Below are 20,169 nucleotides of genomic sequence, written 5' to 3' on the forward strand. Positions count from 1 at the left end.
ATTAATTATGTTCGTTTTGTTTTTCTAATAAAGTCTTTCCTAAGTTTTTTCTTAGCAGGAGTTTTTTGTTTTTCCTGGAATTCCTAGTGAGAATTTTCAATTCCCCTAGGGATTCCTTTGGAAATTTTTGTGTTTTTTTGTTGTTAAATGTTAACTTATTTTAGATCTAGCTATCGGATCTAAATTTTTTTTGGAACTATTGACTTATTTCGATCGATGTCATCATCATTATTGGAGTTTAAAACCATTGATCAGTAAATATGGTGATTGCAGCAACATACACATAAGGGATCTACAACGATTTATCTATTAGAAAATAATTTTGAAATTTCTTGTATTTTTAGATATGTTCATAATTTTTTCAAATCTATTGTATCTATTAAATTGTAAGTCTGTAATTTCTATTGTATGTTTAACCTTCCATTAGAGCAGTAGTAATGTAAATCATATCGTGTTGGATGATTTTCAACAATTTGTTAATGACTTTTACTTTTTATAAACAAAAAAAAAAAAGAAAAAAAGAAGAAAGAGAGCCTTACTTGAACTCCATAGCATTTGGTCCATTGGACTGCTAGCTTAGTCCAATCAAAGGATTGTTTTCTTATTTTTCTAAATATTCAATGCCAAATACCTTAGCAGGCAAGCGTTAACACGACTGAATAGATTAATCGGGAAAAATATATATTTGTCGCAGCTTCTCAACTGCGTGCGTTAAACCAGGAATCTCCCACGTCAGGAGGCCAAGCAGCTTGGTGGAATGCACAGAAAACAAGATGGACTTCTCGTGGATTTCTACTTCAAAACCAAAGGCTAAGCTCCCAAAAGCAGAAAATATGTTGGGAATGCTATAGTTTTACTTTACCACAAGAACATTAGCTCATAGATTTTGAATACTAATCTAAAACGCTAACTAGTAAATCAATTAAGAATATGGAGAAGTTTTGGCTTGAGGCGCGCGTAATTTTAGGGGGAAACAGAAGAACCTTGTGAAAAAACTAAGGTTCCGTTTGATAAAACTGAATCTGAATTCTGAATACTGAAACAATTAATTTGTTGAATTTTAAGCACTGAAAAAAATATATGAATGTCTGAATTTTAATGCTAAACCTATTTATACTGTTTGATAAATATTTATAGCTGAATGCTTAATAAGTTTAATTTGACAATTTTGTCCTTATTTCCTTTCATTCAAAAAACAAATAGAATCTATGATTTAATTAGTTTAAAATTGTTAGGTATGAAAATGACAATATTTATTTTTAAATCAAATTAATATAAAAGATGAAATATATTATATGAGAAGTACGGAGAAGATGTAAAAGTCATTAAAAAGGGAGAAAAGAGAAACTAAAAATCATTAGATAGAAAATATTAGATTGTTCAATTAGATAAGAATTTTGAACATAATTAACAAATAAGGGTAGATTTGGTAGATAAGACAATGTAGTTGAAGTAATTCTATTGATTCTGATCAGAATTAAGCATTCAGTTAGGATTCTTGTGCTCAAAAAAATACACACAGGTTCAGCACTGCTTAACAAGTTCAGCAAATAGATTTTCATTTATCAAACACGTAAAACATCTGAATGTCTGAAAAAATTCAGATTCAGCACTTTTTTATGTTATCAAACATACCCTAAGGGTGTACTAAAGTAAGTGCGTTTTAGACTTTTGGTTATACTAGTAGATTCTTTTTCTCTTTGAATTGCAGCGAAATGCCTTTTGATAGAATTTTGCAGGCACCAATAATAATACTGCAGATATATCTTAGATGCTAAATTAAACATAATTTGAGTACAATTAGTTTCTATGCACAAGATAGGATAGGTGGTTAACAAATTAGAGTATTATATATGCTGACCTTTTCTTTCTCTCCTTTTCCTCGCCAATTGGAGATGGCTTCTACATGACTTGCTAGATAAACTTGGTTTGCTAAAAACAATACAAATGAAGCACTACTCTATCGCTGCTCGTAAAAATGTTTGTCTTCCACTACAATTTCATTGGAATGTTATTCTCATGTTCTTGATTCATTTGCTATTCACTTTATGTATGAGTAGTTTTTAGTTTTTTTTTTAGTTTTTGTTATTTTGAGGGTTGCTATTAATGATAATGATGGGTTGCTATTTTGAATTGTATTTTTTCCACTTGAGTACTTCTATTTCAATTAGAAAGGTGTCATAAATTTTTGTACATAAAAAATCCATTTGATGCAACATGAAATATTAGCAATGAGGTATGATGCAACCCTTGGATGCAATACGGTATGTGCTATTAGTTCTGTGCTAATTTGTTGAGACAAAGAGAGAAGCTCATTGCTCCATTGGCAAAGGCGTTTCAACATCATTTGTGGGATTGCTCGGGGGCTTCTTTACCAACACCAAGACTCGCGGTTCATAATTATTCATAGAGATCTCAAAGCAAGCAATATTCTCCTTGACAAAGAAATGAACCCGAAACTTTCAGATTTTGGCATGGCAAGAATTTTTGGAGGGGATGAGACAGAAGCAAACACGAGAAGAGTAGTTGGAACATAGTAAGCCGCAAATGCAAATCCTTGGTAGCATTCAGCTTAACATTAATGCACTACCACTTACAACTATATCCTGGATGTTTTTTTTTTTTGGAGTGGTAACATGTCCCCAGAATATGCAATGGATGACATTTTCTCTATTAAATCTGATGTTTTTAGTTTTGGAGTTCTAGTCACTTATGACCTTTTGTCTTCCCTTGGATGCAATACGGTATGTGCTATTAGTTTTGTGGTTCTTTTGCCTAAATGGAGTGAGGTGGCCAGATGATGCAATAATAACACTTTAACCCACAATTACGATTATATAAAGCTTTAACAATAAATTTAAAAGGACATAATTGGAATACCAAAAAGTAAGATCAGAAGCTGCTTACCCTCGCACTCTAAAGTACCATGACTCATGGTATCTTTTATATAGTAATGATAATGATAATGATGGAAGTAAAGCTCATGGTACCTTTTCTAAACTAGTGCTGCTAAACTAACGGCTATTATTGAATCAAATTCGAGTAATTTAAACTTTTTGGACGTGAATTAGAATTAAGCTTAATTCAGGTTGCATTTGCAGATTTATGAAATATACAAAATATTAGCTTAGTTAGCAAACCAAATTCTAGCAAGTTGAGCATAAACAAGCTATTATCGAGTCGAATCTAGTTCGGATATCAAATAATTTGATCCGTCTTTCAACTTTTAAATAGAACTATAGTAATATGCTTTCAAAAATTAAAGACAAATCCAAAGAGAGCTTTTTTTTTTCTTTTCCATTTTGAATAGCCAATAAATTTTAATCCCAAATTAAGAAGATAACTTCAACCTCGATGATGAGCAAACGTAAGATGACGTATTGTATACCCAATGTCTCTGTAGCTAGCTGCCTAGCTGTTCAAGGGTCTGCTTCAACCTCACCTCACGCTCAAACTTAGAAAAGTGCTGGAACGAAGAATCCGAGCCCGAGCAGGGTTTTGCTTTCAGTCTTTAATTTTAACTCTGAATTATGATTAGGAATGTCAATGGATGAAATTTTATCCCGATCTAATTTAGACCTAATATATTTCGATAGGATTTGAATTTAATTTATCAAATCCAAACCCTATAAATGAGTTATAGTTTGGTTAGATTTTAATTTTATATAATTCAAATCAAATCTTAGAAAAATACATATATAAATGAAATAATCTAATATTCTATATCATTATAATTGGTACAAACATTTATATATTTCGGAAAAGTAGAAAAAATAAAAACAAACAAATGCAAAATTGAATGTGAAATGCAGATGAACCTTAGAAAACAAACAGTTTTAGTTGATAATAGTACTTTCTTTGAATTCATAATATTATATTCAACATCTTGAATGTTAATTTTATTATTCAAAAATAAAAATTGCATGTCATTTATGCTATTCTTGTAACTCTATATATTTCCAAACTATTTTTTACTTTAATTCTTTACCATACATTCAAAACAATATCACAGATGATACTCATAAGACATACCTTCTCATACCACCCCTAAGGGTTTAGGTCTAGATTTGAATCTAAATCTAATTAAATTCGATTGATCTAAATCTGAATCAAAGGACCCTAACTACTAACACATGCCTAATTACAATTTAAACAGTACATGCAGTGTCCTACGAGGGTTCAAAACTTCGAAGACTTAAAAGAGAGTTTTATGCCGCAAAGGATCCCAAAAAGAGCAAGCCGCTGAATCATGCATGAATCTCTTCATCTATATCAAAGTCAATCCCAATTTTGCTGAAATATTTTATCAGAGCAACATAAATATAGATATAGTAAAACACATAATTATGGGAATTAACAGAGAAAGAAAAAACAAAAATAAACGATACAATACACAGCATCAGCACAGCCTTGCCTCCTCCTCCACCCTCCTAGGTTAGAGTAGAATTTAAATCAATTGGATGTTCGGACCTCAGCTATCAATCATTCTACAAAGCCGCCGCCTCTTTGGCCTTCAACCACTGACTGAACTCTGGCAGGCGGCTAAACATGACTAACCTCGAACATATATGATGACCAGAATCAACCACCACCATGTATGCAGTCAGCAACTATCAAAAGGATTTACAGGAAATAATCAGGTGTTCTCCGGGTCACGTCAGGTTCTCCCCTCCTTGGAGCTGGCTCAAACTATATAAAATTTTCCCAGCAATCAGACCATTTCATTACAATCATTACTGAAGATAAGTCTCAATAAACCCCAAAAGGTAAGTGAAGAAATAACAACGAATTTTAACAAGCATGGTAAAAAAACCCAAGAAGGGGATGGACAAAGGCAAGAGACGGAGAGAGAAACCTGGATGAATGTGTGGCCTCTGCAGTCGTCCACTTCCAATATAGATGCCATGTTTCCACAGCGATAACAGTAATTCGGCGCACTAAATATAGTAACTACTTTTTGTTCCTGCAACATACATTTCAATCAACTGACCAGAAGCAAAAGTTTCTAATAAACATAGGATACAGGCTGAGGTTGGCTAATTACATGGCTCCAATTATAACCCTCCATAACCAGCTGGTGAGCTCTCGCAATGAGCTTTAAGTTGTTATTATGGTTGAATTGCTCCGATATGTCCTAAAAAGTAGACAATACAATATCATGAGAAAACCATACCTAAACAAGAACAGACCAGAAATTACCACAAAAGATACCTGCCCGAATGTGTATCCAGCACCTCGAGGAGAAATCCCCCAACCACAACGATCGTCTGGGTCAGACCACAAAAGATCACACATAGGGCCTTCATGCGGAACTTCTTGAACACGGTCAAAATTTCTTATGTTATCAAGGGTTTCAATAGATGGGGACAATCCACCATGCAAACAAAATATTTCTGACTCAACCTAGCAAAGAAATAAAAAAAAAAATCTGTCAGAACATGCAGAGCAAAAGCACAAGAAATAAGAATCTCAAAATAAAAAAAAAAGTCCAGTTATTAAAGTTCATGAGGCATAATTTGTCAATACATCAAACTAAATCCTAGAAAAGTGAGAAAATTTTCATGCACAATAACTGATTGCCAGTGATGTGTTGATGAGTTCAAAGGTTAAAGTCATAAATAATGGAATATTGGCTGAAAACCATTATTGAATTCTCAAAATAACTTGGAATCCTAATTATCACCAACTGCAAAAGATGTCCTTGATAAAATACGGACCAAACATTTTGTTCTCGCAACATAACATGGACTGTTTGTAATTTTAACAAATTAATATTAAGCTTCGGAGTGAGGCAGCAACAAGAGAGTATTACTTGACACCACATTTGAGAACCTAAGGGTGGGCGATAGAAAGTCTTTTTAAAGTAGAAGACCAATCAAAGGTTTTGACTTGACAGAAAAAAAATTGAATTTCGTCCCTGATTTTTATTTGATGGAGTTTTTCTTAGAATAGGAGAACACACTCATTAAATGACATCACAAGGGAACTTTTGGTCCATTAAAGGAGAGTCCAGTGCTGGCACTTTACGTTACCAAAAATTGTCAATAAAAGCCCACATATAAATACACATTTGTTTTATTTGGTTGGTTAATAGTGCATCAATAATACCATAGGAAATTATGAACTAAAAGTTACATGTTCAAACTTTACAAAAAAAACAGGTAGGGAAAGTTATAATGTAGCAAGTCTTTTAGACAGTCATATCATAATTTAGAAAATTTAAATGTCCAAGAAAGTTAAAATTTCAATTTTCCTGAGTAGAATATATAGAATCAAAATGACACTTGGTTAAACACTCATTTGCTTTACTTGGCCAAGTATATATGAATGGACATACATATCAAAATGCCACTTGGTTAAACACATTTGCTTTACTTGGCTGAGTATATATGAATGGACATACATATACAGTAATCTCCAATATCAGCTTGGTTAATTATGTTTTACATGTCCAAAGTTTGTTAAAAAAGAAGGTAGGGAAAGTTATAATGGAGGAAGTCATTTAGGACGGTCACGATGAAGAAAATTAAAGCATCCAAGAAAGTTAAAATTTCAATTTTCCAACTATTTGTGTGAGTAGAATATACACAATCAAAATGCCACTTGCACAATTATTAGTCACCCATAGTGCATCATGGTGCAAAGGTCTGTCTGGGGCTATAGCGCATGGCACCTTATTTAAAGTTAAGCTCACTACAAAATCCAAATTTTCCTGAGTTAGACAAATTATGAAATAAAATCAGCATAATTTTGTAATATTAGAACATGTAACTTAATCTATCAATTTTTTAAGAGAACGTGTAAATTAATCTATCAATGTTTTTAAACGAGACTATGAAGACACAATAAACAAAAGGAGAAAAGTTTCAATTGGAGGAGAAGAGGAAGAGGATGGGAAGAAGAGGAGGAAAACCCCAAGAGTAGAAACCATACTAACCAGCGCAGTCAATGGAAAATAATCAAAAAGATCAGTGAATATCTTCCAAACATTAGCATTTCCATACCTGTTAAAAATTAACAAACAAATATAACAAATTAAAATAAAAAACAAATTTCATGCCCCATCAGCGGAAAAGATAAAGTAAAAGATATTATCGTATTATTTGAGCAAGACATCATGATTAGGGAACTCATGTTCTCATGAACTTGCAAATATTTTCGTTAGATATCCTTTTGGGGCAATATCCTGAAACCCATAATTCCTCTGAAAGAAAACCTACCCATGGTACTTCAGAATGAATCTAAATTTCACAAAATCATTAAACATAGCATTCATCTTGAAACCACTCATATTGCACAACTGGCAACTGGAAAAAAAAAAACTCTACAATAATTTGTTAGCATTGCCGGCATGTTCCTTTGTGTCACGTGTCATGTTAGTTTCAATATGTACAATCGTAACTGGTACTTTCACATCTAATAATCCTTTTACACTTGCAGACTTCCTGCCACCAAATTCAGGGAAAACTGAATATAAGTCAAGTGATCTATCTAGTTTCCTCAGAAGAGAAAAGGAAAATACAGTTTCCAAATCAATATAAATCAAATGGCTCGAAGAGGAGGTGGTATGAGTGTTAGAAAGAAATAGAACTTACTTCCGCAGGCACTCATCATAAAATCCATAGACTTGTGTAATCTGCAAGCAAAAACCAAAAGACATGTTTAGCCCCTATTACTAAGCACACATACTTGTCTTGAAACTTGAAAACAATATGGCAGTAAAAGGATTTAAAAGATCATACCTAAACAAGGCAAAGCAATAAAACAAATAAATGAAAAAAATCACGAAAAATCTGCATCCAAACCACAAAATCATAGAATGTCAAATAAAAAAGACCATGCATAGCAAACTACAGTACACAGCTCCACTCAAAAGCAAACAGACACCATTGACAACAGCAGGAAGAATCCACTGAAAACAATATGCAACATAGGCATACATTTTAGCTTGGACGATAACGAAAGTGGTCTGCCATACAAAATATCCAGTAGAGAATAGAAACCAAGTAACTAAATTGGAAAGGAGTGAAAGCATACTTTTCATTTAAACAGCATTAATGCATACGAGCTCATCCAGATTGGGTGTTTTCAAAAAGAAATTTTACTGAAGAAAAAGTTATTAGAAAACTGTTAGGTCTGGGCATTTTTTGGGTTGTTCCTCAACCTCCTCTCCACCTCTCCCCACCACGTCCCCCCCCCCCTTTCAGCCCCACCCACGACTCATCCATCACAGATGCTCATTCCCACCATCACTCCCTCCCTCCTTCCTCCTCCCCACCCCACCGTCAACCCTTCACCCAACCCCAAAGCTGCCCCTCCTCCCTCTTTCCTCCTTTCCCGTCCGTCCTCTCTCTCCCTTCTTTTCTTCCCCATCCAACCGGTCCTCCACCCCCTTCCACAAATAGACCTGGTTGTGACAGGATCCAGACCAGATTGTGACCAGATCTAGTTGCCACCTTGATGGGGGCCGTGGAGGACTGGGTGAGTGGGGGAGAAAAGAGGGAAGACGGCCAGGTAGAGGAGGAAGGAGGCAGGGGTCGGAGGGTGCAGCAGTGGGGGTTGAGGAGGGGGAGGGTAGGTTGAGTGGCGGGGGATGGCCGTGGAGAAAGGTGATAATGGAGCGCTGGTCTGTAGGTTTTGTTGGGAAAAACAAGTTTTTTAAGCACAAGTTGGTCAGTCATAATTCACGAAACATGATGAATCAACATAAATACAATTTAAATATAAAACATCACCTTCCCCACATCCTTCTCACCACAAATGAGCAAGGTTATTTCACACTTATCTAAATAAAGAAAACATAGCATCGTTCCCCTCCAAACATGATAACTCCAAAAATTGAGCTCTGTCACAACCATTTGTTAAGATAAAAGCCACCCAATAATCGCCATAGGTTCGCAATCTCAAATTCATCAAGAACTTAAAAAAAAAAAAAAAAACTCCTTGAGCTGTTAAGCATCCAACATCTCAGTTTTTTAATTGCTTGTATTGCCATACAAGGGCAAGGTTATTAGACATTAGAATAAATTTCCAGCTCAACCTGGTGTCTCAAGAAAGTCAGCTGTCCAGAAACGACATTACTATACCATCCTCACCCTGATCCTGACCTTCAGAACAGAAGGCAATGACATAAGAGGGGAAAAATTGTAAGTTGCAAATGACAAACAACATCTGAGGAAGATATGCTTTAGTATCTATGTTTCAACAGAAAAAATGAAAAATTCATAAAGATGGGTCCAGATTATCAGCAAAACATGGCAAAATATTTAATCAGTCTTTGCTAAAAGACAGTAAGAGGAGTAAACCAATACCTGCCGACTCTCATGATTCCCTCGAAGAATAGTGATTCGTTGTGGATAGCGCACTTTAAGAGCCACTAAAAGCTGATCAAAACAAGAGCAAACAAGTTCAACAAAATTCAAGCTCTACCAGATAATAGAATCTCAGTGCTTTACACTAAAGCCATGCCCTTCATAGACAGTTATCAACACACAAAAATTTGATTTGAAATCGGGAAAGCAAAGACTTTAAGCAACCATTTTAAATGAGCTTCCTTTTATTGTATTAGCCCAGCAATTGGTGCTTTTGCGTTTCATTGATATAATCCATCAAAGTGCAATCTCATCACTCTAAAATCACTAGGAACAGCTTCATAAAGGCTGCAAAATGGAAAATATTAAGGATCCAGATCAGACTAACCTAATTAATTGGCCCAATTCCCTGTAAATCAAAATTTTAGAGATCTAGAACAAATGAGTCAATAATTCAGAATTTTGACAGGTACTGGAGCAAAGAGACCAATTTTTTCATCCAACTTGCTTATACTTTTGGTCCATGAGTTAATCTTGTTGAGCAACATACTTTAACATCTATACCAGATCCCTGCTAAGAACTATCTCACAACTAGCCACAAAAACTAAATGCATGAAATATGCTATAAAGCAGCTCAGCTTTATCCAAATGTATATTATTATTTCCAGGCACATCTAAAGAACTTGTGCCACAAATACTATACAGCTTTATAGCACAAACAGTGAACAATATGCACAAGATATATCTATGCTCTAATTAATTATTATTCAAGAAATAACAATGTTCTGTTCTCTCTCTGGATTTACTTACACTTTGCAAAGACATTTACCTTGATTCAGATACATCTATGACTACATTTGAGAATAAAATTGTAACAAGAAGCAAAACAGGTCTAAAATAACAAACGTAGATTTGTTATCACAAGACAGACTACTCAAAAGTGTAGATAGCAGATCCTATAGAACCACATAAAAAAGATTTGCGATTATTAAACAGATTTCTCAAAGCATAGATATAAGATAAATTTAAAGCACATATAGCATAGGTTTAGCTGGTACTTACTGTTACAGTTTCGACAGAATAATACCCACGATCAACATAGTCTCCCATAAACAGATAATTTGTATCTGGACACTGGCAACAACAATGAAGCAATAAGCCAATTCCATTTTAAATGTGCGAAAGTCACAGGAAACAATCAAGAACAAACTTTTTCAGCATAACAAATAAACATCCATTGTACCAGCTGTATCCTGTAAATGACCTACATAATCCATACAAGATTCCACCGACATAAATATGCACATACGCCAAACAAGCAAATGAAGGAAATAAAACATTTCTTTCTTTGTTGCATAGAAGACATCTGAGACAACACCATCGACAAAATTGAAATTTTCCAGAAAAGTGGCATCTAGAAACCAATATTAAATGGCAGATTGCTTCATTCCAATCCTGTAAACCATGGCAACAAATCCTGAGCATTGGTAACAACCAATAGTCACCATTTGCTTCATCCTTTCTAAAAATATGAAAAAAATTGACTAGTCAAAGTTTCCATTTTGCCATGTATTCAAATTCTAGTACAGTTAGAATAAGATGTATAAGAAAACATGGGATAGGAGGAAAACATCCATGGGAATTCTGGAAGTTTAATAGTCATAGCATGTGTAAATTCATAATTAAGTTTGCAGCAAGGATATATTAACTACATTGCTCATAGTAACAAAATCATCTTCACAATTAAAGGTTATTGGAAAAAATCCCTGGGAATTTGGATTCATTTACATTGAATTTTCTATTTCAGCTTGATCATTGAAAATAAAATAACATTACAAGCAAACATGTCACAGCAAAATCCGTTATACACAAAAATCAAAAATCAAATTCAGTGAGTGCACAGAGAATAATGGATATGACTAAAAAAGATATTAAGCAGAATTAGCCATGCTTAACTGCAATTCTAATAACATTAAAAACACCAAACACCTACCAAAGGGCTTAATATGCAACCAAAGCAGTACCTAAAGAGTCACAAACCTAAATTCTTAGTTCTCATACACAAGTGCATACACATTGAATGAAATACAGTACATCACAAACCATACAAGCAAGTACCAAGGCATACACAGAAATTTCAAAGTGAGACAACAAATCACAAAAAATAAAGTTACCATATATAACATTTCAACCTGTTATAAAATCAGAAGACCACTTCGATCCCAGTGACATTCCTTTGGCTGGGCTCAAATTTTACTTCTGCTAGCTCAAAGACAAAAACAAAAAGACAATACAACTGTCACAGCTGATGAAAAGTACCTTCCCTCCAATGCGAAAAAGTTCAGCCAAATCATGGAATTGCCCATGGATGTCACCACATATGGTCACTGGGCTTTTTACAGGCTGCATGAAAGAAATAACAGAACTAATCGTGAATAGAAAAAGAAAATGCATTACATCTTCAAGTTCACTGAACTGCAGCATCATCATGCCAAATACTTTCAAAATGAAATTATATGCTACAATATTTCAATATAATCAGTGACATGAGCATGATCCCTGACATGCACTTATATGCTAGAATCATTACCAAGCAGAAAACATGTCAATAAAATCATAAATTATCCAAGATCCCTCACTTATCTTTCTCCTTTTTTTGCTTTTTGACAAAATAAATATTACTTGAAAAAAAGAGAATACAACACTAATTTGAAACTATTCAGAAATATATACAACCCAATATGAGGCCCACTAGCGAACACGATATTCGATGCAACTACAACATACATCAGGGATCATACTAGCACAAAGAACAAAACAAGCTTCAAATAACATGCTAATAAAACCAATGATTAGAGAATTTTGTAATTACCTGTGTATCAAGGTTAAAAAACTAAAGGAAATATCAAACGACATCATAAGTTGACAAGTATTTATAATTTAGCACGTCAAAGGTTTACTGGAAAAATTTACAAACATGAGATATAACATCTACTTCCAATCAAGGCAAAAGATATATAAACACCACTATTCTGCTCAAACTTATCGCAAAATGGTCATTCTCCAATTTGTCATACAATTTTCATGCCCAAGTCAAAGCAAGTAGAACATCAATTGAAACTGCACTTTGCCACATTTTTTTTATTAGGAAAAACATCTTTGACATATTTAGTATTTTCCAAAAAAGGGATGATGGGAAAGATAACTAACTTCCAGAACTTGGTCTCTTTGTTGTTAAATAGATACCTTACATTAAATATAGTTACACATCCACAAATTTAATATTGAGTGAATTCATGTTGTGCATCCCATAATACTTCTCAACCCCATAAGCCTTTGAAAACAACGTGTAGATACTAATTGAGCAGTAGATCTCAACCATGCACAGTGAAGCACAGCACTGCAAAACAATAAGCAAAAGCAACAATACCTGGACGTTACTTTCTTCCATTAGGATTTCTTTCGCCTTTTCACATAAACTCCTAACCTGCGTCCAGTAAAAGAAGAGTATACTGAAGTCCAGGTTATCCTTTCAGCAACAATACTAGAGAACCCAAAAAGAACACAAAATGGCTTTAAAGAGTAAAACAAATAATCCACCTTCTCAAAAAGGGGACAAAGATATTACTGATCCCTCTTCCTAATTAGCATTAAAACACTTGCACCAAGGCCACACATACACACATACACGGAGAGAGAGAGAGAGAGAGAGGATCTTATCATAAAGGCACATTATATGGTATCTTAAATTCTCCTAAACATTGCTGTTCTCCAATGTGATTAGATAAAGTACATATAATTTACGAAAAAAAAGCATGAAAAAGCGATTCATACATCTGAAATGGCTAAGAGGGAAAATATGGTAGAGTTATTTACGGATGGAAAAAGAAACAGACATGCTAGACTGACAACCAAATCAGAGCTACTAAAAGCCAAGCATGTCAATGAACTAGTCTGACAATCTTCAATTTGTTCGAGTGACGTACACCCAAATACAGCCAATACTGATCTTAATACACTACAAGCTTTGAACATAAGTTCCTGCCTAAAAGTACTCCAGCATTGGTCCTTCTGGAAAGTTCAAAATGGTTATTTTTGAAGAAAACTAACCAAGAAATAATGTAACTCTAGCCATAATATGGTAACAATAACTTCTTTCAACTATCTCTTCTTACATTGCAAGACTAGTAGCCTCAACCATATAGACTATAATCACCATAAGCCAATTACAATTTCTACATGCACCTCTGTCCCTCTCCCTCTTGCCACTCACAAAAATCTCCAGCTCTGCTGACCTCAGTTTTTCTTTCCTCTATAATGTTTATACAATCTGATATAGCCTCTTTGGCTTCTTTCAATTGCTTTGACCATTAACATTTCCGGAAAAAGTCCAACTAACAATCAGAAATAGAGTGCATCCAGTCAATTGATGCTACTGCATCCAAGTAGTCAACCCAGCGTTCCAACGGTTGACATACCCACACCACCCTCCCCCCAGCGGCAGAAAAAAAAAAGGACTGTTTTTTTACAGCAAAAGTTTTATCTTCACTAAACTCGCAATCAAAATTCTTCAAACTCAAAACTTCATTACCAGAGACTTTCACTGCTGGCTATTTATTTATTCGATACATCTGTCCCTAGTCCAGCTTCACTAAACCAAAATACACAGCCCCAAAGATTTCTCCTTTCTTCTCCACATCCTTCATTCCTTTAAACACCATTATGAATTCTGTCAACCAATGAAAAAAAATCCCCATTTCCACAAACAACAACAGCTAACATTTAACACTATCAAGAAACCAAATAAAAAACCTAAACTGCAATGCTATTCTACTTCATTACAAATCTCCCAATTATATACTACAATTCAAAAAACCCTAATTCCCAAATATTTTTCTCAAACAAAGTTAAAAAATTCGAATTAATTACATGCAATCCATCAAACCTGTTCCAAATATGCTACAAATCTTAAAACATGAATCTAATTGTTCATGCAACCTCCAGCTCAACTTCAAGAAAAAAATTAATCTCAGATCCGCAAAGAGTCTATAAACAAAAGCCACAAATGCAAAAATAAAAAACAATACTGAAATCATTACCTCAGGCTCGGACAAGGGTTTACACTGCATGAGCTGAGAAATCTGGTCATCAAGATTTCCATTGGAACTCGTGGTCACCAGATCCGCGCTGCTCATTTTCCTCTCCTGTTAACCTTTTCCTTCTTGCTCTCCTTCCTCTTTCAGCACAATCAAAGATCGATTTTTTTAATGAATTCTACAACGATTTTACGAGGGCTTTCTCTGATTAATTGTAGAAGGAAGAAATGATTGGTTTTTTTAGGGAGATAAATCGGGAGGAGTCGGAGTGTTTGTAAATGGTATTTAAATGGAAAAAACCGCTCTCTCCAATTGAGTGTAAGACACTGTGTGTGTCGGGTGTGAGTGCGTGAGAGAGAGAGGGAGAGACGGAATGGATCCTGAATTTCTTCAATGATCTGCGTTTTTAACACACTCTGTTGTGTGTGTCTTCTTTTTTTTTTTTTGGGGGGATTGAGAAATTGTTCGTTGTTTCTTTTTGATATCTCAAAAACTGAAAATGAAATTTTCTTTTGAGACCTCATTGTGCACATCATTTTTGAAAGACTCGTGCACCTAATTAGTTAATTCTTCAAAAAAAAAAAAAACTATTAGATTTAGCTAATCTAACTCATGCTGACCATGTTACATTTATCATTGAGACGGTTTATTTGCTCATTAATAATTGTTTTTTAGTTTCATACCTCACTTTTATCGAAAACACATGAAGAAATACTATACAGGAGAGGGTAGGAGCGTATTGATGTTAGAAAATCAAGTGACATATGACTTAAAGACAGAACTCTAATTTTAGAAATTATTATATTTGTATCTATTGTTTAAAAATATTGATTTTCAGTCTTTTTTTTAAGGTGAACTCATTCATGTTAATTAAAAACTATAAACGAGAATAGGTCTCGCCTCAATAAATTTTCTTAGAATTAAAAGTAATAAAAAGAAGAGCAAATTATACAGACGGTAACCAAACTTTTGTAATCGTCGAGTTTTGGTCACTAAACTATTAAAAGTTTGATTTTGGCTACTGACATGTCCAAAGTTAAAACTCGAGGCTATTCTGTTAGATTTACTCGTTAAGTATGCCAGATCTAAGTGCCCGTGCGATTCCCAAAGCATAAAAATGCCGAATTTACCCCTTTCAATTTGCTCTTTCCAATTATCCCTACTCCTCAAATCCAACGGCACCAGAATTTTCCTCTTCTTCTTATAAAAATGCTTCCCTAAAACACCTGGAAGCAACGAAAGAACCCTTTTATCCGCAAAAAAACATGTCGTATGATTGATACAGCTTTCACCTTCCCTCCAGAGTCTTGCAATCTGATTTCAATGTGGATAGCTTGACAACCATATCAATGAGAATATCCTCGAACTTCACCTTCTTTTGACCGAATTCTGCAATAATTTTATACGGGGATTTGATGGCCCGGTCGTCTATAATCAGGCAAAGGCTAAGGTTGTCGTCAGCTAGAGAGTGAAGCGAGTTTAGGAGTGAAATTTTGTGGGATATTTTGGATGAATCTTTCGGTGGCATTTTCTTGAGGGTCAAGAGGAGCTAAACGAAATCTTCTTTTTTGTTACCATCTTCATCTTCGAGAAATTCTTAGGTGGCGTTTGGATTGCGATTTTTCGATGGAAAATCACTGTTGTTTTCCGACGGAAAACATGGAAACTTGTTTGGATTGCACTTGTTCAAGTATGTTGTTTGGATTGCTGCAAATTTCACTGAAAAATATGGCGCCAACCTTTTGATTGTTGGTTAGGCAATCAACTGCCTTATCTGAAACATAGTCTCGGCAAGCGATTTAAAATAGACATAAAAGGCTGTAACGGTCAGGAGAATTGGGAATATGATCCGGATCCATAATATGCAAAGGTGAAGGCTACGAGGGTAGTAAATTAAAATCAGCATCCAAATTCTCCTGCTTGAGCCTTTTATGAAAACCAGAACATAAAACAATGGCACGCCAAGCGAATAGGGTAGTTTCCTGACCTGAGATTGCAATGATCATTTCAAAGCTTGCTATGAACATTCCTCGCATTTGCTATAAACGTGGAACTAAAAGGTGCAGTTTTGCCTGGGTAATGTTGCTAAACAGGCCCAATGTTACGAAGTGCAACAAAGGATTGGCGAAAAAGTGGCAGATTGCTGGTTGCACAGCTAAACAGAGGCCCCAGTCAATTAACATGAGTGGCCATTATGAACGGGGGCATACAAAAATTGACAGGAATCCATTGATAAATGCAACAGATATAAAAATAAGTCCTACATTGAAATAACAATGTCTGCTATTCATACCTCAGGTTCAGCCATTGCATCATGACATTCTACACCTGGCCATAGTACGGAGTAAAATTGCAACTCTATTTATAAGGCTGCAAATGAAAGCAAGGATATGCAGCAGCTCATAACCAACATTCCTTTACTCGCTAATGTCATATAGGAAATCAATATATTGACATGTCAACTGTGTTAGACTTGTAACATATGCCTAGCACATTAGCTACAAAAGAATAATCTAAAAACAAAGATTATAGCCTGTGACTAATTTTCGTGTTCATTTCGCCCCACTTGGCTTGTGTAAACAAAGAAAACACATATCTTAGCACAAGGCTACATAGCGATCAGTCCAGAATATCCAAAATAAAGGCAAATTGGAATGCAAAAGGCACATCAGTTCCCCGTTACAGTTTTAGCCATTACGTACAAATATTTCATATAGTACAGAAACACTTGAAGCTAAGTTTGAGCATCAAACTGGCACACCACAGGCATACTAGTGTGGAACATATCTCCCATTCCAGTGGTCGAACATGTGATCGGTTATGGCCATCCGGAAACTATTCCAATTGCGCTGTGCCGCAGCAGATAAGTCAATTTGCTGGGGTTGTGCACCCGGATCGGCATAATCTTCTTCATCTTCCCCGGACTCCCTTGCAAACAACTCATCATGTGGATGCTCATCCCTGATAAAGTTATGTAATACACAACAGGCAATTACCAATTCTACTTGTCTATTCATCAAGTAGTTCGACATTGGCCCTTTCAAGATTGGGAATCTAGCCTTTAGCACGCCGAAGGTCCGCTCAATGACATTGCGGAGTTGCGAGTGACGGTGATTGAAAAGCTCATACTTGCCTCTTGGTCCACCAGATACCCCGCCAAACTGGTCTCGTTGGTATCTGTGGCCTTTATGCGGGGCCAAAAAACCAGGCATATTCTTGTAAGCCGAGTCAACAAGATAGTATTTACCTAGTTGAAGACATAGATGAAGGGAAACCATGTTGCTTAGGCCCGGAGAGCTTACACAATCAGTTGAACTTAAACCAGTTTCACAATTGTGAAAAGACAAACATTAGGAAGGATAACTTAACCTGCAGGCGGCATTGGAAATGAAGAATCAGGGGACAACACAGCATGCTGAAAAACTCTAGTATCATGAGCACTCCCTTCAACACCAGCATAAATATAAGTGAATCGCATGTCGTGGTCACAAGCAGCTAGCACGTTCTGTGAAATTTCACCTTTTCTACTACGAAAAGCACGTTGCCGAGTTAGTGGCGCACTGGCGGGAATCAAAGTTCCGTCTATAGCGCCAACACAGTCCTACCATGTGAAAACAAGTGAAAGAGTGTATATTAGTATTAGAAGCGGGGAACAACCACACAATCTAGTATCCTGTTCAATTGCTTGCAAGACTACGGACAAAAGGTATTGGAAGGACAATAGAAGCTGTTAACCTTAAACCATGGATAAAAGGCATTGCTGTTGTATATCTTGGGATGCACACCAGTCTCATTCCTCGGCCGTATTAGAATCGGGGCTAAACGCACAATAGCTTGCAATGCCTCCTTAATATTCCTGTGGATCGTTTCAGTGGAGTGGAGAAACCTCTCGGCAATATTTCGATGCCGTTCATCATGGCTCACACAATGTAGAGCCATGCCTACAGCCTCTTCAGCCTGAACCCTTTTCCGATAATCTTGTTTAATGAAATTTCCGTTGACTAAAATTTCACATAGCTTTAAGAAAGAAGGAACATCCATCCTCATGGCATTTAGCATTCTGTCATGATGTCCTGCTTTAAGGTCATCGATCCAGTCCTGTCCACTTTTTTTCCCGTCATAAAAATGACGTTTTTCGCCACCCACAGGCGCCACATTGTAGCGTGCATTCAAAGGTGCATTCACACCAAACAAAGCTAAGAACTCAAGTTCTTCATCATCGGACGATGAATCACTATGTTGTTCTCCAACTATATTCTGCATTGTGGCTTTTATCTGCAAACAATATGGTCTCCGGTTATCATCTACAAAGTTAAACAGAGCGCGTTGGAAGGTTCAACAGATGAAGGATATCCAACCGAGAGAGATGAAAATATGTATTTGGGTGGACAAATAAGGCACAAAGGGAAACCCAGTGTACAAGCTGACAATGCTGAAATCCATAAAAACAAGTTTGTGGGACATTTATTTATATGTAAGTTAAACCTACAACATGTGGACATTGCAATCCATGAGAGCTAGAGGCAACAACATGTGAAAACAGCTTGCACATTTAGTTATATAGTTGTAGCTCGGATCAAAATCAGTTCCCCACTGACTGTGAAATGTACTATCTGTGGTCCTTCACATTTTGTGGTTAACTTGCAACCCTTAGTCGGTTATATAGTCCTTTATTCAGTTTGTTTTGTCCTATTGCCTCGACCCATTTGTGAACACAGATTTTGCATCCTAAGTTTATTCTTTTTGGTCATATTGATAGTCTTTACCTAAGTACCCAAATAAACTATGCAGGGTCCCTAATTCCAACTAAATCTAACAATGTTTTGACTACTGAATCTAACCTGGAAATCATGGAAGCGAGCAAATTGAGGTACCAACCAAGCTCATGTAAACTAGTACTATTTTATATCCCTTAAAATTGTTTGTATACAGAGTCTGAAAATTATATTAAGCTTGTAATGCTGGGCCTTAAAATCACTGGATCTATATCAGCATTTGCCCAGACTTCATATGGTAGGACCAGTTTTTCTTGTTTGTCTTGTACGACAGGGGATATATCCTTACTAACTCTCTGAGCTTTACTTAAGCACTAGCATGCTCTGTGACACCCCGAATATTGGGAGGTTATTTGTAAAGAAGATACTAAAGTGTATTTCTTTGGGTTTGATTTAAAACCTTATTTTGTTTTAAAAGACTAGAAACCCTAATTTTAATCACTGAAATTGTAAAACCCTCACGTTTTTCTTAAAAATACCCTTTTATTTGGAAATTATTATTTATTAAAGCCCTACCACCCAATCTTTCCACAATAAGTGCAAATAAACCTAGAAAATAGGGTTTTACTTTTGGGTTTCAAGATCGGAGCAAAATTAGGGTTTTCGCGATTTTTCGCCGGATGAATTTTCGGTACAGAGTAAGGATTAAATTTGGAGATTAAAAGTGACTTTTAAGTGAGAAATAATATGTGATTAGTAGCAATGATGTAAGGTTAGTGAATGGGAAGTAAAAATCCTAATACGTGTGCTTTTAAGAAAAACGGCGCGAATCGGTGGGTCCCACACACTACCGATTGAACGCACCACTTGACCACCACTTTCTTACCATACAAGCTTATTGAAACTTGAGCAAAATATCCTCTCATGTTCAGCTAGGTTTGACCAAATTTTAAGGCTAGAAATGCAAGAAAGAAAGAGAAAAAAATGAAAGGTGGTGGTGGCGACAAGTGTCGCCACCTAAAGGTTTCTTGACCAAGACAAGGACT

At 35.6% G+C, this 20,169-nt stretch overlaps 2 protein-coding genes across 2 annotated transcripts; both read right to left on the reverse strand.

Moving 5' to 3' along the window:
• Nucleotides 1-4,221: 4,221 nt before the first annotated feature.
• On the reverse strand, nucleotides 4,222-14,837 carry LOC113762796 (serine/threonine-protein phosphatase PP2A-2 catalytic subunit). The gene is made up of 11 exons (XM_027306392.1): nucleotides 14,412-14,837; nucleotides 12,743-12,799; nucleotides 11,632-11,715; nucleotides 10,375-10,446; nucleotides 9,312-9,383; nucleotides 7,596-7,636; nucleotides 6,938-7,004; nucleotides 5,212-5,403; nucleotides 5,045-5,134; nucleotides 4,856-4,963; nucleotides 4,222-4,689 (listed from the first exon to the last, which is right to left on the reverse strand). The coding sequence occupies exons 1-11, from the start codon at nucleotides 14,505-14,507 to the stop codon at nucleotides 4,624-4,626; spliced, it is 945 nt and encodes a 314-aa protein (XP_027162193.1). The 5' UTR covers nucleotides 14,508-14,837; the 3' UTR covers nucleotides 4,222-4,623.
• Nucleotides 14,838-17,179: 2,342 nt separating this feature from the next.
• LOC113759432 (putative nuclease HARBI1) lies at nucleotides 17,180-18,671 on the reverse strand. Its single transcript, XM_027302008.1, has 3 exons — nucleotides 18,144-18,671; nucleotides 17,778-18,009; nucleotides 17,180-17,655 (listed from the first exon to the last, which is right to left on the reverse strand). The coding sequence occupies exons 1-3, from the start codon at nucleotides 18,669-18,671 to the stop codon at nucleotides 17,180-17,182; spliced, it is 1,236 nt and encodes a 411-aa protein (XP_027157809.1).
• Between the last annotated feature and the right edge of the window lie 1,498 nt (nucleotides 18,672-20,169).

Source organism: Coffea eugenioides, chromosome 2 (genome assembly GCF_003713205.1).
Source record: "Coffea eugenioides isolate CCC68of chromosome 2, Ceug_1.0, whole genome shotgun sequence".
Lineage (NCBI taxonomy): Eukaryota > Viridiplantae > Streptophyta > Magnoliopsida > Gentianales > Rubiaceae > Coffea > Coffea eugenioides.

Bases quoted from the DNA above. Each gene is read 5' to 3' on its own strand.
- LOC113762796 (XM_027306392.1), bottom strand. From the start codon at position 14,507: ATGAGCAGCGCGGATCTGGTGACCACGAGTTCCAATGGAAATCTTGAT. The intron at 5,135-5,211 runs GTATCTTTTGTG...TCTACTTTTTAG, and splicing joins CTGGATACACATTCGGGCAG to GACATATCGGAGCAATTCAA. The intron at 4,964-5,044 runs GTAATTAGCCAA...TGTATGTTGCAG, and splicing joins AGGGTTATAATTGGAGCCAT to GAACAAAAAGTAGTTACTAT.
- LOC113759432 (XM_027302008.1), bottom strand. From the start codon at position 18,671: ATGCAGAATATAGTTGGAGAACAACATAGTGATTCATCGTCCGATGAT. The intron at 18,010-18,143 runs GTTAACAGCTTC...TTCACATGGTAG, and splicing joins CCTTTTATCCATGGTTTAAG to GACTGTGTTGGCGCTATAGA. The intron at 17,656-17,777 runs GTTAAGTTATCC...GTCTTCAACTAG, and splicing joins ATTTCCAATGCCGCCTGCAG to GTAAATACTATCTTGTTGAC.